The sequence below is a fragment of the Camponotus floridanus genome, unplaced genomic scaffold (assembly GCF_003227725.1).
Source record: "Camponotus floridanus strain SB8 unplaced genomic scaffold, Cflo_v7.5 scaffold138, whole genome shotgun sequence".
Lineage (NCBI taxonomy): Eukaryota > Metazoa > Arthropoda > Insecta > Hymenoptera > Formicidae > Camponotus > Camponotus floridanus.
Genome location: NW_020229257.1, coordinates 375,620 through 391,423, shown reverse-complemented (window position 1 = coordinate 391,423; position 15,804 = coordinate 375,620). Strand labels below are relative to the sequence as shown.

Genomic DNA, 15,804 nt, shown 5'->3' with positions numbered 1-15,804 from the left:
TCGAACGATTGCATTCCGATTCATCTTTTCGTTCGGTATATATAAGTATTTAATCAATTAATCGAACGATTACATTCGGCTTGCCATTTTACTCGCCGCGTTACAGTGAATATCGCGCGAGATAGGCAAGCAACATGCGCGGCGTCGTGCACGATTTCGACCGTCCGCGCGCAGACGAAAAACAGCGAATTTATATCTCGACTTCCAGACGCGATTTCGTTCTTTTTGCATAAAATTCTACACCATTTCGCGGCACTACCGTTTAAATCTCGTCCCGATCGCCCGAAGAGCGGCTGACTTACAGTGAATATCCGAAATTTGCTTCTTGGACTCACACTTAAATGTAATATTTATACATATAATATAAATATATAATATAAATATATAATATAAATAATAGCAAGGAAAAGAGAGAACATATTAATATTTTTATATAATAAATTATTATTAATTAAATTATTTATATTTTTATTTATATTATTTAAAAAAAATAATATGAAATATTTTTCTAATTATTTTTTAATTATATATTCTTATTATTCTCCCTGTATTCTATTTCTGTAATGTATTATTAGAGGAAGATATAAATCAGGATAGATTTTGTGAAACAAAATGGATTTAAATTCAATTTTTATTTATGTATAGTGTATTGATACCACTCTCATATTTGCATTTCATTTATGTCTGCTATTTGTAACAATGCTTTGCATTTGTAATCAATTGTACATTTAACATAGTACTATCTCTTCTTTTTATATTAATATTATTAGGAATGCTTACCTTATATTTTTATAGGGTAGATATTTTATATATTATTCTATATCATTTTTTGAAATTCGAATAAATGGAATAATAATCAGCAATTAGAGTCTGTCTTGTAGCAGTGTACATTACTGCAATTAATTGAAAATAACTTTGTTCCCAAAGTAGGGTTCGCGACATAAAATGGAAATTTACTCATTCCGTTACACGCAGCTCCGAATTCTCCCCTATTGTTCAAGGCGATTACCGCACCGAAAAAGGTGGGATAATGTCGAATGATCCTGTTAATCGCCTTTCTGGCAGCTGCATCCGGCGTTGCTCCTCGACGCATCTCCTCTACCACTAGAAAGCTATAAAAAAATGTGTGTATTAGTACTTTAATTTTATGTACTAAATACATATTATATACTAAATACATGTAAAATAATAATATATGTAGAACAGATAAAAATGTTTACATTACATATACATTTACATTACATATATAATTATAAGATATATATAGCTATAGATGTAGTAATAAAAAATAAAAAAAAATTGAAATTAAAATTAAATTGTAATTTAAAATTTATCTCAATAACTGCAAAATGTATTAATATGAATGATACCTCGGTAGAAATCGCATCATAATATCTCCGTCACCGGTACCAGCTGCCGCACCAACTTCTTGATCGGCGTATGCCCCAGCTCCCGGAATAGGCGAATCTCCAATTCGACCACGTATCTTATGGTTGGCGCCATTTGTAGAGGTACCGGCCGCCGTACGTCCCTGAGAGTCTATCGCGAGCATACCAATTGTATCGTGATTTTCCTCGCTTCCTTCCAAAGTGTATTCTTCGTATCTAATATTATTCTTTTGTATATTTTTCGACTTATATGGCCCGCAGCTGATCGTTGGATCCGGCTCAACATTCTAAAAATAATCATTTTGCATTCTACAAATATTACTACATTATTACAATTTAAGAATATTAATAATTATAAAAAAATTAGATTTATTCTTCCTATACCTTCCAGAAATTGGGTTGACATTTGTTTGCTTTCCAATCATTCCACATTCGGTAGGATTCATTTGTCGATAAAGATTCTCTTTTGAATCCCATCTCAATAGCGAACTCTGCAGCTAACTCTCCGCCCAATAAGGTATGTTTTGTGTGATGCAGTACCTTGCGAGCCACCGAAATAGCTCTCTTTACAGTCCGCAATGATGCTACTGCACCTACATCCATTGTCACTCTATCAAAGAAATACATATACTTCTTGAATATTATTGAATATAATTTAATTACAGATAAGAAAAGATGTGTAATTTTATTACCCATCCATAATCATAGCATCCAGTGTAGTTTCTCCATTTTCATCTGGACTACCACCAAATCCTACAGTCTTTCTACATTGTTCTGCTTCACACAGAGTGCATCCTTCCTCTATTGCATCTAGAGCACTTCTCTTCTGATTATATATCACGTCCCATGCTTATCAATGATAATTAAGAATATTTTTAAATTAATTTTTAAATTATCAAAGTTTGCACAAAATTGTCATTTATTTCTGTTGTGATAAATTAATGTTAAAATATATTAATATACCTTTTCCTGCTGCAGATATATAATCCCAGGTGATCACTATCACAGGTAAGGTATTATTAGCAACAGATTTGTCAATTGCATTAATAAACAAACAAGTTTCAAAGAGAAACAAGATCCGTATAAAATTGATGAGCTTCATCTTTCTTGTAATATCTGGAAATACATAATGCTCTAAATCATGCTATGTAGTCTTATATATTATGAACTTTGCTCAGAAAGTGGGAGAAGAAATATCTTTAATAAGTAGAGTACATATCAATATTAAGTATTGCAATAAATAGATAAGATTATCTTGTATATAATAATGTATTAAGAAGCAATCAAAAGAACTGTGAATTACATCTTAAAATCTCAGTTATTTTTATTCTTGAAACATATCATTATCATTGTCCTAAGATATTTATAAGTGAGAATGGATGATAATTATATAATTTTGAAATTTTCCAATGACTAAACTGTGTATAACATTATTTAATTTAAAAGTATATATATATATATATATATATATATATATATATATATATATGGTATCCAAAAAGCATACATTACTAGGCAATCTTGTATCATATTCAGAATTTTTTCTTTGAATTGATTTTCTTTATTTCGAAGTTATTTTTTTCTTAGGTTTTTGGGTCCATGTTAAATCGAAAGTTAAATCAATCTGGCCATCAGCTTGTAATAAGAATATAAAATATAAGAGTATTAAAAAAAATAATGAAACTGCGGAGTCTTCTTGGAGAGATTAAAAATATCTAAACAAAGAATATATACATATATATATGATGCATATTAACATGTCCAATTCTATCTAAAGACAGTAACATTTTTTTCAAAGTTTTTAAAAGATCCTCTGTCAAAATTTTGCTTTTAACTCCCATTCTTTTTCTAATTCTAATGTCCATATATGCATGTAGAGAATAATAAAACTATTAGATTATTACCCGTTCAAAATATGTTGTTAAAATAAAGGTGAATTCACAATAAAGAACTGTTTAGTTCCGATGGTTCCATAATATAAGCGCCAGTGGATTGTGCATTATAAAATCACTAGATTACTTTTGTTGCAAGATATTACAAATTATCATTCTTTTTACAATTACGTTAATTTTCGCTTTACTCTAATTTAACTCATTTCCTTAATTCCAAATATTTCTGCAAATTGCATACAACGTTCACGAATTACGAGCGTAAAACACATTTATCACGGGGTGTGTATGGTGTCGTATTGTGTAACATCCTTATTAATGTGCACGGCCAAATAACAAGGATTATATATCATTACTAGAAAAACAGTCTAACATTTTGATTCACTTGAACAAATTTATCGACATTTTTCTCCATTCACTTACACGATCGCACAAAACAGCTGACACAAAACAGCTGACTGATTATTATTATTATTATTATTATTGTAAGAAGAAGAAGAAGAAGAAGGATTTGTCGCAAGAAAAGAAAGATTAATCTCTTGAAATAAACTCGTATAATAAAATCGTGTAATATTTCATGCTAATTTAATACGCACCTCGAAACCTGTATCAATCTGTGCAATTTCTATTGTCGCAATTTCTCAATTTCGACTGTGTGGAAATGTCTTTTAAGAAAGATCTGAGGTTGCTTGTGAAACCATACTACTTAATAAATATTTTTCTCAGTATTTCTTACATCCTATCGAAGCGCACTCCTATAATCTGTAATTACATATTTGCTCAAGGTGACTGCGAGTTAGATGGGGTGAGTGTACAATTGATTGTTAATTTATATATAATACATCAATGATAATATCTAATCATATTTTGCTAATAAATCTTTTACAGAGGGAAACAGAAATTCTTTTCTTTCTTTTGTTTGTCATCATGATAAGGACAAGAAAAACTGGCAGCGTGACCATGATCAATTACTTGACATCTAGTTTTGTATATACAAAAGTGACAAATTTGCTTCTATGGCTCTATGCAGATGTGCGGATGGGCATTCTATTTGCATTTATTTTCATATGTAAGACAAAATACATGAAATACTCTAAACCTTAAATCATAAATTATATTCTATTATGTCAAAAGTAATATAATATGTCATATTTATTCAGTATGCGGATTAATACTGCCAGAACCAACGTATCAGGGGCCTGAAAATATAATCTATTTACGTGGAGCTAATGGATTACAGGAGGAATTACGTGACACTAAAGTAGTCTGGCTGATAGCATTTTACACAGCCTGGAATCCGGCCTGTGTAACTTTTGCTCCAGTATTTGCTGAACTGTCTGCAGAGTAAGTGTTTAAAGTCTAATATCCTTCTAATCATTAAAAAATATTCTGTCTATATAATTGTGAATTTTGCATCAAAATACAGATATGCATTGGAAAATTTCAAATTTGGTAAAGTTGATGTTGGACGATATCCAGATGCAGCAATAAAGTATCATGTCAGTGATGCTAGTACAAGCAAGCAATTACCTACATTAATACTCTTTAAAAATGGCAAGGAAGTAGAACGACGTCCATATGCGGATCATAGGGGAAAACTTGTCAAATTTCTTTTCTCATTGGTATAAATTATTTATATAAGAGTCTAATTTTAAAATTTCAATTTATATTTATACCTTATAAAATTTTGTCTTTATTAATTTGTTTCCCTGTTTCAGGATAATGTAAAGGCTGCATTTGATCTCAATAATATTTATAATGATTGTAAGAACAATCCTATCAAGAGAAAAGAGAAAAAGTCGCTGAAAGCAGAATAACCAAATGAAATTTAAGCACTTAAGTGAGAAACACATTCTTCGCAATTCACATCTAAGCGAATTTCAATTAGACAGCTTCTACTATAGTAGAAAATCCATCTAGCGCGTTATGTCGTTCGAATTCTGAAAAGTCTTTAAAAATACATTGTAAATATATTTTATTGCTTGTTGTAATAATCGGTAATTTCATTTATATTCATTTGTGTGTGTGTAATACATCATCATAAATTGTTATAGCAATATTGTATATTATCCGATGTAAATGTGCCATAAACATGCAAAATAATTTATCGTAAATTAACAATTACGTCGTTTTCTTTTATAATCAAATTTATGCTTGTCAAATTTAAATAAGTCTGAATTAAGATATTAAAACTAACAAAAGTTCTATTTTTCAGATTTGAATTATTAAGCTTATCTTAATTAGTTTTATCTTTTAATTAAAATATGAATTAATAATTGATTTTATGTTTTTTTTATTTTTGATAGTCAAATTATTTATACCAATCCTTTATTTTCAATAACTGAAATCCTTTAAACTTTATTCTAATGTTTTTTAAAGTCTTGTGTCCACTAGTAATCGAACCAAGATTTCTGTCCGAGAAATGTATAGCCAGTAACATTGCCGCTTTTCCGTAAAAGCTGCAAACTGATTGGCTACACATTCTCGGACCGATTTCTAATATCGTGGATACAAAGCTTAAGCTTAATTGTGGGACTGTTCTTTTTAGCTGCACTGCTGCAGTTAGAGTGAAAAAAAGTATGTTTATCTCTTTCCAGTTTATTGCACTAGTGCAGCAGTGCAGCTAAAAAGAACAGATCCCCGTAAGATTCAAGATTGCACATGGTGCAAGATTCGAGGTTATCGGAATGTCGGTCTCTAATAATCATGTAATTAATTACGATACAATAAATCTTACTGTATCATGATATTAATTATCAATGTTAAAAAAATCAGACTTATCTTAAATAATTCCTAGTTTGAAGTTAAATTCACGAAAAAAAAAGAAAACACGTATACTATAATATTTTATTTCAAACGACGCGGAAAATTATTTATGGTTAATATCAATTTTATATTATTACTAATTATTTATATAATTAATTATATAGTGTACCTGATTAATTATAATTTTCCAATATAGATGGATAAGCATACTCCAGTTTCATCTGAAATGAAGAATTTCTTTTTGGATGAAGAAATGATCTCAGAAGAAGAAGCAGACGAGATTTTTGATTTGGACACGAGATATATTGGTGATTCAATGTCGATGAATGAAGACGATGATAGTGATAATCAGATGGAGGATTCCTCACAAAAAGATGATGCCGTGTACGTCTTTCGCGGTCATTCATTAAGTAAGAAACCACTTCAGTCTTCTGGGATAAATTATTCATCTCATTATACTAATGTTGTAAAACTTAACTTCAGCTCATTCGGTGTTCTGTTGCTCGTTGAGTAAGAATAGTGAGTTGGCAGCGACGGGAAGTGAAGAGGATAAAGCATATGTCTGGAACATTATCACAGGTGAAATTATTCTTGAATGCACTGGTCATAAAGATAGTGTTATATTCAGTGGATTTAACTACAATGATATGTACCTGGCTACCGGTGACATGGGTGGAATAGTAAAATTATGGCAGATAAGCAATAAAGTTTGTGTTTGGGAGACTGCTTTAGATGACATTACAGTAAGTGTTCTTTCTATAACTAAGACAAAAGTTTTATATCTCCCTCTATGCATATCTACAATTAATATTCATTCTTTTAATCATTCTTTATAGTGGATAAAGTGGCATACTTCTGCTAACATCTTATTAGTAGGCTTAGAAACAGGAGAAGTTCATATGTTTAAACTACCAGAAGGTGCTTGCAAAGTCTTTGCACAGGGATATGGCGATAAAGCAGAAACTGGTGTAATTCTTCCTGATGGTATGATATAAATATACCTTTGGTCTTATTATTTAGTAAACAAAGTATTACATTTAATGTCTAAATCTTGTAGGAAAACATGCTGCAGTGGGATATTACAGTGGCACAATTCGTGTAATAGATTTAAAAACAAATACTATACTCTCTACTATGCCCTGTTATCCAACACAATTACATGGACATTCAAGTGCTATTACTGCCCTTGACTGTCACTTGAATAATAATTTGTTGATTTCAGTATCACTAAGCAAGACTATATTAAGTATGGTGCATAATGGCAAAGTAAAGAAAATTTCTACAAATTTCTTTTGATTTACTGATTGTTCTCTATCCTGTAAAAAATTATTTATATCACATAATAGTTGAATAAAACTCCATCGTGAATAAAAATTTTTAATTAATTGTGTGATTTAAATGTTCTGTATATATACATATATATAAATATATATAGACACTTTAAAGTTTAATATCTTAATGATAAAATATTTTTCAGATAACCTGTGTACTTCAAGATTTAAATTCTTCTAAAAATGAAATGACTAGTGAAGAGGACAATGCAAATAATGTTAGTATAGAGACTGTAGCCTTTTGTAAAGATCCTGCATTCCCAGTTGCTGCAGTTGGAACAATCGAACAGAATTCCTCTGGAAAACTTTACATATGGGATATTTCTAAACAAGTATGTACTTTTCATTTATGTATTATATTTCTTTTAGTAAAAAAGATTCTAAACCAAGATTTTCTTCAGATTCTTAGACATGAAATTACACAAGAGGGAGGCATTACAAAGATTGTTTGGACCAGTGCATCAATATTGTTTACAGCAGGACTAGATGGTACATTAAGATGTTTTGATGCAAGAACGGGTTGCTGTCTCAAATCGTTCTCAGGCCATAAAGAGACTATACTTGACTTATGTATATCTGAGTAAGTTACTGACAATTGGCATGGTACTTTTAATTACAAAGAAATGAATATTTATTAGAGCACAAGAAAGAGAAAAATATTAATATTAAAAGGATTTAAAAAAAGAATTTATTAGTTTATCTTAATTGTGTTCGTATCAGACATTTAGATAAACTTATTACTTGAATAATTATATAAAAATTTATAGAGATATCAATCAATAGATTATTAATTAATAACATGAATAATAATAGTAAGTTGTTTTTTCATTTGGCGATGTGGCATTCTCGAGCATTTAAAATTATTTTGATCTTTGCCTTGAAAATTTGTTTTCAAAAATTTCTTGTTTGCAAAATGTTCAATCTTTCCTGTGATATTTAAGAAAATATATATATAATTTTTTTTCTTTTCAGTGATAAAAAAAAGGTATTGACCGTTTCCGACGATAGTACTGCTAGAATCTTCGATATCTCATCCATAATATAAACAAAACATAGATAACTAAGAATAAATGTATATATATATAAAATTATTGTATATATATATATATATATATATATATATATATATATTTACGAAAATGATTTATAGAATATGTATCTTTGTTTCTTTATAAATTATGAATAAAATTTCATCATTTTTGTCAAATTCCTTAAATTCATTTGTCTTCGCATCATAATATATTGAGCTCGTATCGTTTATCTCTTTGCATAAATTGCATTGACATATTTTTTTTACCATTTTCTAAGTCGAAGAAAGCGTTCGATAGCTATATTCGATCTCACAAATTTCTTCATTTACTGTTCTTGTTCATGATCTTTTGTTTCAATATCACTACACATTTATAAAACAACATTTTATAATTTATTTAAATATTTATGTTAAGTACAAATTAATTATTTATCTCACAAGTATAAGCAATTAGACTTTTAACTATGTAATTTCAATGAAATCAAAAAACATAATAAAGTTTAAAGCTGTATTATATTTACCAGAAGAGTATAATTTAAGCTTACTCAATTTATTATGTTTCAAAATAAATATAATAAAATAAAGGTCCGTAGAATAAATCAACAAAATTAATCAAAGACTTAGAGGACCAGAGCAATGGTGAAAGTATGCTATAATAAATTACACAAGTATATGTATTTCACATTACATTTAAATATGACAAACGCTGCGTTTTGATCCCGTTCGGATCCTTATCAATGTCTAATAACAATAATAGAAGTCAAAATCTAAGCATGTAAAATAAGTTTCGGGAACAAAGAATAAAGTAAACAAATAGCGTATTACAATGTTATAAATGTTCATAACGGAAAATTTACAAAAATGATGAAAATTAAAAACCAAAATTTGTTTTTTTGTTATGAACATTTATAACATTGTAAAGCGCTATTTGTTTACTTTATTCTTTGTTCCCGAAACTTATTTTACATACTTAGATTTTGACTTCTATTATTGTTATTAGACATTGATAAGGATCCGAACGGGATCGAAACGCAGCGTTTGTCATATTTAAATGTAATGTAAAATACATATACTTCAGTGTAATTTACTATAGCATACTTTCACCATTGCTCTGGTCCTCTAAGCCTTTGATTAATTTTGTTAGTATGTTTCATGTCATTAGATTTTTAGATTATATTCTTATTATTCTTCCTATATTCTATTTCTATAATGTATTATTAAAGGAAGATATAAATGAAGACAAATTTTGTGAAATAAAATAGATTCAAATTCTTTTACTTATTTTACACTGTATAGTGATATCACTCATAATACTTGCATTGATACATCTTTACATCTTTTATGCAAATGCTTACTGATTTGTCAGTTTAATATAATATTTGTCAGTTTAATATAATATTTGTCAGTTTAATATAATTAATTAATATAATTAATATAATATTAATTAATATAATTAATATAATATTTACATTTTTATATTAACATTATTATTAGAAAAATGTTTACTTCATATTATTTGATATCATTTGAAGCTTAAATAAATTATATAAATCAAAACAATAAATTATACCGAACAATGTGTGTCTTTCTTGCATCATAAAAAATTATTGCATTCATGAAAAATTAAATTTTTTCCTGAAATAGGATTTGCAATCCAAAATGGAAATTGAATGGGCGCTTTTTTATAGTCCTCTCCATTACACGCAACTCCGTATTCTCCCTTAATGTTCATGACGATTATCGCACCAAAGAATTTGGGAGAACCTTTAATGATCCTGTTTATCACCTCCTGGGCAGCTGCACTCGGTGTTGCTCCACGACGCATCAATTCTACCGCCAGAAAGCTGTAAAAAGTATTAGATATTTAATTTTATGTACTAAATACACATATACATATACACATACATATAATAGTAATAAATGTAAAACAGAAAATTTTTTACATTATACTTACATATATAATGTTATAAGTTATATAGACGTAAACAATAATAAAAAATTTTAAAATTAATATTAAAATAGAATTGTAAATTTACGATTTATCTCAATATTGCGGAAAAATATATTAATATCAATTACAATTGTACCTCGGTACAAATCGTATCATGACATCTCCGTCACCAGTACAAGCTGCCGCGCCAACTTCTTGATCGGCGTATGCTCCAGCTCCCGGAATAGGGGTATCTCCAACACGGCCGGGTATCTTGTGATTGAGACCATTCGTGGAAGTACCGGCTGCTACGCGTCCTTTCAAGTCTATCGCGAGTATACCAATCGTATCATGATCTTCGCTTGCTACAACGCGTTCTTCATATCTAATATCGTTGTCTGATATGTTTTTCGATTTATACGCCCCGCAGCTGGTCTTTGGATCCGGCTCAACATTCTAAAAATAATCATTTTACATTTTAAAAATATTACTACGCTAAAAATATATTACATTTTAAGGATATGAAATAATTATAAGAAATTAAAGATTTCTTCTTCCTGTACCTTCCAGAAATTGGATTGACAGTTGTTTGCTTTCCAGTCCTCCCACATTTGGTGGGATTGATTTGTCGTTAGAGATTCTTCTTTGAATCCCATCTTAACAGCAAACTCTGTAGCTAAATCTCCACTTAATAAAGTATGTTTAGTGTGATGCATCACCTTGCGCGCTACTGAAATAGCGTTCTTTATTCTCCGCATTCCTGCTACTGCGCCCATATCCAACGTCTCTCTGTCAAAGAAATATAATCCTTGAATATCATTAAATGATATAATTTAGTTAAGAATAAAAAGAAATCATTGTTTTATTGTTTTTATTACCCATCTATAATCAAAGCATCCAGTGTAGTTTCTCCATTTTCATCTGGACTACCACCAAATCCTACAGTCTTTTTACATTGTTCTGCCTCACACAGAGTGCATCCTTCTTCTATTGCATCTAGAGCACTTCTGTTCTGATTATATATCACGTCCCATGCTTATAAATGATAATTAAGAATACTTTTAAATGATGAAAATTTGCACAAAGTTGTCATTTCTCTTGGCAAATTAATGTTAAAATATATTAATATACCTTTTGTTATTGCATTTTCATAATCCCAGGTAATCATTACCATAGGTAACGTCTCATTCTTAACACAAGACTTAACAATTGTATTGCTAAACAAACAAGAGAAGAGAAACAAGATTCCTATAAAATTAGCCAGTTTCATCCTTCTAGCAATATCTGGAAATGCATAATGTTATATGGCCTTATATGATATAAGATAAACTTTGTATAAAAGAAAATGGAGAGAGAACATATTTTTCATAAGTAGAGAGTATACTTTGTATATCGATATTAATAATAATATCGATAATAAATAGATAAGATTACTTTGCAATAATAATAATGTATTAAGAGGCAATTAAAGGAACTGTGAATTTTTTATGTCTTGAAATCTCAATTATCTTTATACCCTTCAAACATACCATTACATTGTCCTAAGATATATAGTTACAAGGTCATGTTGATGATAATAATTCCGAAATGTTTTCCAACGATTAAACTGACAACATTATTTTTGAAAGTATATACATAGTATCAGAAAAGTGTGCATTACTAGGCAATCCTATACCATATTTACAATTTTTCTCTTCGTTAATTTTCTTTATTTCAAAATTATTCTTTTATTGGTTTTTTGGTCCATGCCAACTCAAATCAATACAGCTATCAATTGAATAATATAAAATATAAAAGTTCTAAACAAGCAATGAATGTATATGTGTGTGTCGATGTCCTCTTGAGAAGAGTATAAAATATAAACAAATAAAGGACACGCGCATGATCAAAACGATCCTATCCAAAGAGAATAACAGACTTTATTTAAAATTATTAAAAGAGCAAAAAAGCATTTCATCTGTTCCAAAATTTTCCTTTAATTCCCATTCTTTTTCTAATGTCATATACAGTAAAAAATAAAAATTTTCGGCTGGTATTCATAGTTTTTATATTTAAAATGATTTTAAGTCTAGTCTTTGGCCGTTTTAAAATTTTGTTCAGTTTTAATAAAATGACTATAACATCTTCAAATCTTACTTCAAACGATTTTAAATATAAGAACGGAATATGAATAATAAAATCTTAGACTTAAAATGATTAAATAACGAAGATTTCAATAAAGAATGATTTAGTTTTAATGGGTCTATAATATGTGTTAGTGAACTGTAAATTAAACTTTTGTTTTGTGTAAAATATTATAGATTATTACTCATTTTTTAGGATTACGTTAATTTTATTCTAATTTAACTTATTTTCTTAATTCGAAATACTTTTCGCAAGTTACATATAACGTTCACGTAAAATACAAATTTATCGCACTGCATGTATAATGTTGCGTTCTAAATATCCTTATTAATGCACACAGCCAAATAATGTTCAAAAATTAATTTAATATATTATTGATACAGTCGCACATTTTGATTCATAAATAAAATTCGATACTCTTTTTTTTTCATTTGCATGATCGCATAAAAAAGATTGATTCTTATTATATGCGTTAGTATTCGCGTTTTCAAGAATTGTTATGGAAGGAAAACTTTAATTTCTTGAGATAAATTCATACAACAAAATCGAGTAATATTTGATAAAAGTGCTAATTCGATACGCACCTCAAAACTTGCTGTTATCTGGCATAACTTCTCAATATCGACTGTGGAAATGTCCTTCAAAAAAAATCTGAGATTGCTTGTGAAATCATACTATTTAGTAAATATTTTCGTCAGTATTTCGTATGTCCTATCGAAATATATTTCTGTAATCTATAGTTATATATTTGATAAAGATGACTGCAAATTAAATGGTGAATGTACAATTCATCATTATAATATGGATGATATTATATTTTGTTAATAAATCTTTTATAGAGAGAGATGGAAATTCTCTTCTTTCTTATGATCACCATCACGATAAGGATAAGGAAGACTAGCAAAATGACATGATATTTTCTCTCATATAAGCTCTCCACAGAATATTTTAAAAATTAAAAATTTTTTAAATATTTTTAAACTTTTAAAAATTTTTCGATCACTGAAAAGTATTCTGTCTATATATTTATGAATTACTCAAGAATTATTGTACAGATGTTAGAGAATTTCAAATTTGATGTTGGAAGATAGTTGGAAGATAGCAGTAAAGTATCATGTCAATGCCAGTACAAGCAAACAATTGCCAACATTAATACTCTTTAAAAATGGCAAGGAAATAAAATTCATACATGAATCATGAGAAAAAAATCTTGTCAAATTTCTCTTCTCACTGGTCATTTAAGAATCTAATTAAACAATTTCAATTTATAATCTACTAAAATTCTGTTTTCCTTTATTTATTTGTCTCCATATTTGAGGACAATGTAAAGACTGCATTTCAATAATATTTATGAGTGTAAGGAAAATCCTATCAAAAGAAAAATCTCTGACAGAATAATACAAAATAAAATCTAATGAATTTTATTTAATAAAGATATTTAATGAAAAAAATCCTTTCACTAAGCAAATTTCAATTAGATAGAAATATTATTATTTTATCTTAAATAGTAATATAAAAAATTTATTAGAAACTATCAATCATAACATAATCAGCTGTTTCTATTCATTTTGCAGTGCAGTATTTTCAAGTATTTAAAATTATTTTCATCTTTGCCTTGAAAATTTGTTACCTTCGTTATTTCATCTATAATAATATAACAAGATATAGATAACTAGAAATATATGTGTGTATGTGCATATATATACAAATATATATATATATATATATATATATATATATATATATATTTGTATTTACAAAAAAATTTATCAAATATGTACCTTTGTTTCTTGATTTTCATTGAAAATTTCATTATTTTTGCCTATTTCCTTGTATCAATTTGTCTTTGTACCATATTATATCAAGCTCGTATCGTTTATCTCTCCATACAAAATGCGTTGGCGCATTTTCTTGACCGTTTTCGAAATCGAAGAAAGTACTGAATTCGATAGCCATGTTCGATCTCACTAAGCCAATCCCACCTGTTTTTTCTGGTGCAGGATGGTACACTCTTCCTGTATTAATGTTCATAAACAATTTTTGTGGCTCAAATGGCACCTATTGCAAATTTTAACAAAGTATGTATAATATTATAATTTTATTATATATATAATGTTATAATTTTTTACTATATAGATTTTTAGAATTACCATTAACAAATCATCTGCATGTGCATAACTGAACCAATCTTCATCTGCATTAGTTTCCACATTATGCCTTTGGATTACTTTGGTAAAAACTAAGGGTAGATCATCACATCTTACATAATTTCTTTCTACACCACAGATAGACAAAAATGGGAAATCATTTGTGTAGCGACCAGTATTATTAACTTTCAGATGCTTAAAGAAGAATGCTAGAAATTTTTTGTCTGTAAAATAAAATTAATATATATGAATAAAGATGCATATCATAATTTATATAAACATTATTGCATACCTTTGAAGCACGATGTAAAATTCCTTATGCGAACATCATCCAGAAAAAGCTGTAAAAAAAATATATTTCAATATTATTTATAAAATGTTAAATTCAGCTATTAATATATAATCTTAACTCAGAAAAATAGTAACATCAAAATACCATTCCTTGATGATCGATGTAGTAAAAGTATTCTCGCACACGAGGCTGAGGAGATTGACCCTGGATATAAGTTGCACAAGTCCTCTTAGAAAAAAAAAGTGAAAATTTTTTACTTGCAATGAAACCAACACGCTTATGAAGTATTGATATCATTTTTAACAAATATGAACTTAATGATATCAATTAAGATATATCCTAGGATTTATAAAGCTTTTTTTAATGTCTTATTATAATTTTACAAAATTGTATAAAGACAAAATAAATTTTTCTTATAACAATATAAACAAGTCTCAATTAGTATTTAAAAAAAATATTAATTATTTATCACAGAGCATTATTTATCACAATCCAATATTGTTTTACATCAATCGTATAAAATTCATATTCTTTATAACGACAAGCGTTTCTACAAGTATCTTTGTCAAATGTCAAACTTTTTCCGTGATTATTGGCACAAGCTTGTCATACAATTTTATTTTTTCACAAATTTTCTTTCTCTGTCAGTAAATCTATTTTACCACAGTGCCATTTTACCGAAAACTGGTAAGCTTTAATTAGCGTCATCTAGCGAAATTTCGATCATCTTCTGATACATTATTTCGCACTCACATGCGTGCGGAGTCAAAGAGAGAGAAAGAGATAGATAGATAGATGGAAAGAGAAAGAAAGAGAGAGCGAGACAAATAGTGAGAGATTCGAGAGATGAGATACGACGATAAGGAAGAGGAGGAGATGGCAGTTTCTTGAGTGAGAGAGGCAATCG

The 15,804-nt window shown here is 28.5% G+C and overlaps 5 protein-coding genes across 10 annotated transcripts; 2 read left to right on the top strand and 3 right to left on the bottom strand.

The window, feature by feature from the left end:
* Window positions 1-635: 635 nt before the first annotated feature.
* On the bottom strand, window positions 636-3,711 carry LOC105248126 (N(4)-(Beta-N-acetylglucosaminyl)-L-asparaginase-like). Of its 3 annotated transcripts, none has more exons than XM_011252736.3 (6): window positions 3,293-3,711; window positions 2,352-2,504; window positions 2,081-2,237; window positions 1,773-1,998; window positions 1,371-1,675; window positions 636-1,112 (listed from the first exon to the last, which is right to left on the bottom strand). In XM_011252736.3, the coding sequence occupies exons 2-6, from the start codon at window positions 2,488-2,490 to the stop codon at window positions 857-859; spliced, it is 1,083 nt and encodes a 360-aa protein (XP_011251038.1). In that variant the 5' UTR covers window positions 2,491-2,504; window positions 3,293-3,711; the 3' UTR covers window positions 636-856. The 3 variants fall into 3 exon arrangements, with proteins under 3 accessions (XP_011251038.1, XP_011251040.1, XP_011251039.1); XM_011252738.3 differs by lacking the exon at window positions 3,293-3,711 and adding an exon at window positions 2,901-2,916; XM_011252737.3 differs by lacking the exon at window positions 3,293-3,711 and adding an exon at window positions 2,896-2,912.
* An 8-nt stretch (window positions 3,712-3,719) lies between these two features.
* On the top strand, window positions 3,720-5,395 carry LOC105248125 (thioredoxin-related transmembrane protein 2 homolog). The gene is made up of 5 exons (XM_011252735.3): window positions 3,720-4,082; window positions 4,166-4,346; window positions 4,438-4,621; window positions 4,704-4,899; window positions 4,996-5,395. The coding sequence occupies exons 1-5, from the start codon at window positions 3,939-3,941 to the stop codon at window positions 5,092-5,094; spliced, it is 804 nt and encodes a 267-aa protein (XP_011251037.1). The 5' UTR covers window positions 3,720-3,938; the 3' UTR covers window positions 5,095-5,395.
* A 418-nt stretch (window positions 5,396-5,813) lies between these two features.
* Window positions 5,814-8,435, top strand: LOC105248135 (angio-associated migratory cell protein). Of its 2 annotated transcripts, none has more exons than XM_011252751.3 (8): window positions 5,814-5,985; window positions 6,240-6,453; window positions 6,527-6,786; window positions 6,880-7,027; window positions 7,101-7,309; window positions 7,521-7,706; window positions 7,776-7,954; window positions 8,347-8,435. In XM_011252751.3, exons 1-8 carry the CDS (start codon window positions 5,965-5,967, stop codon window positions 8,417-8,419), a joined length of 1,290 nt encoding a protein of 429 aa, XP_011251053.2. In that variant the 5' UTR covers window positions 5,814-5,964; the 3' UTR covers window positions 8,420-8,435. The 2 variants fall into 2 exon arrangements, with proteins under 2 accessions (XP_011251053.2, XP_025262046.1); XM_025406261.1 differs by having other exon boundaries at window positions 5,911-6,155.
* A 1,518-nt stretch (window positions 8,436-9,953) lies between these two features.
* Window positions 9,954-13,128, bottom strand: LOC105248121 (N(4)-(Beta-N-acetylglucosaminyl)-L-asparaginase). Its single transcript, XM_011252729.3, has 6 exons — window positions 13,043-13,128; window positions 11,466-11,618; window positions 11,213-11,369; window positions 10,898-11,123; window positions 10,492-10,790; window positions 9,954-10,248 (listed from the first exon to the last, which is right to left on the bottom strand). The coding sequence occupies exons 2-6, from the start codon at window positions 11,602-11,604 to the stop codon at window positions 9,999-10,001; spliced, it is 1,071 nt and encodes a 356-aa protein (XP_011251031.2). The 5' UTR covers window positions 11,605-11,618; window positions 13,043-13,128; the 3' UTR covers window positions 9,954-9,998.
* Window positions 13,088-15,751, bottom strand: LOC105248122 (UPF0598 protein CG30010). 3 transcript variants are annotated; one of them, XM_025406248.1, is made up of 6 exons: window positions 15,576-15,751; window positions 15,042-15,125; window positions 14,898-14,946; window positions 14,609-14,829; window positions 14,240-14,516; window positions 13,990-14,102 (listed from the first exon to the last, which is right to left on the bottom strand). In XM_025406248.1, exons 1-5 carry the CDS (start codon window positions 15,603-15,605, stop codon window positions 14,271-14,273), a joined length of 630 nt encoding a protein of 209 aa, XP_025262033.1. In that variant the 5' UTR covers window positions 15,606-15,751; the 3' UTR covers window positions 13,990-14,102; window positions 14,240-14,270. The 3 variants fall into 3 exon arrangements, with proteins under 3 accessions (XP_025262031.1, XP_025262033.1, XP_025262030.1); XM_025406246.1 differs by lacking the exons at window positions 13,990-14,102; window positions 15,576-15,751 and adding an exon at window positions 13,088-13,192 and having other exon boundaries at window positions 15,042-15,274; XM_025406245.1 differs by lacking the exon at window positions 15,576-15,751 and having other exon boundaries at window positions 15,042-15,274.
* Window positions 15,752-15,804: the final 53 nt, after the last annotated feature.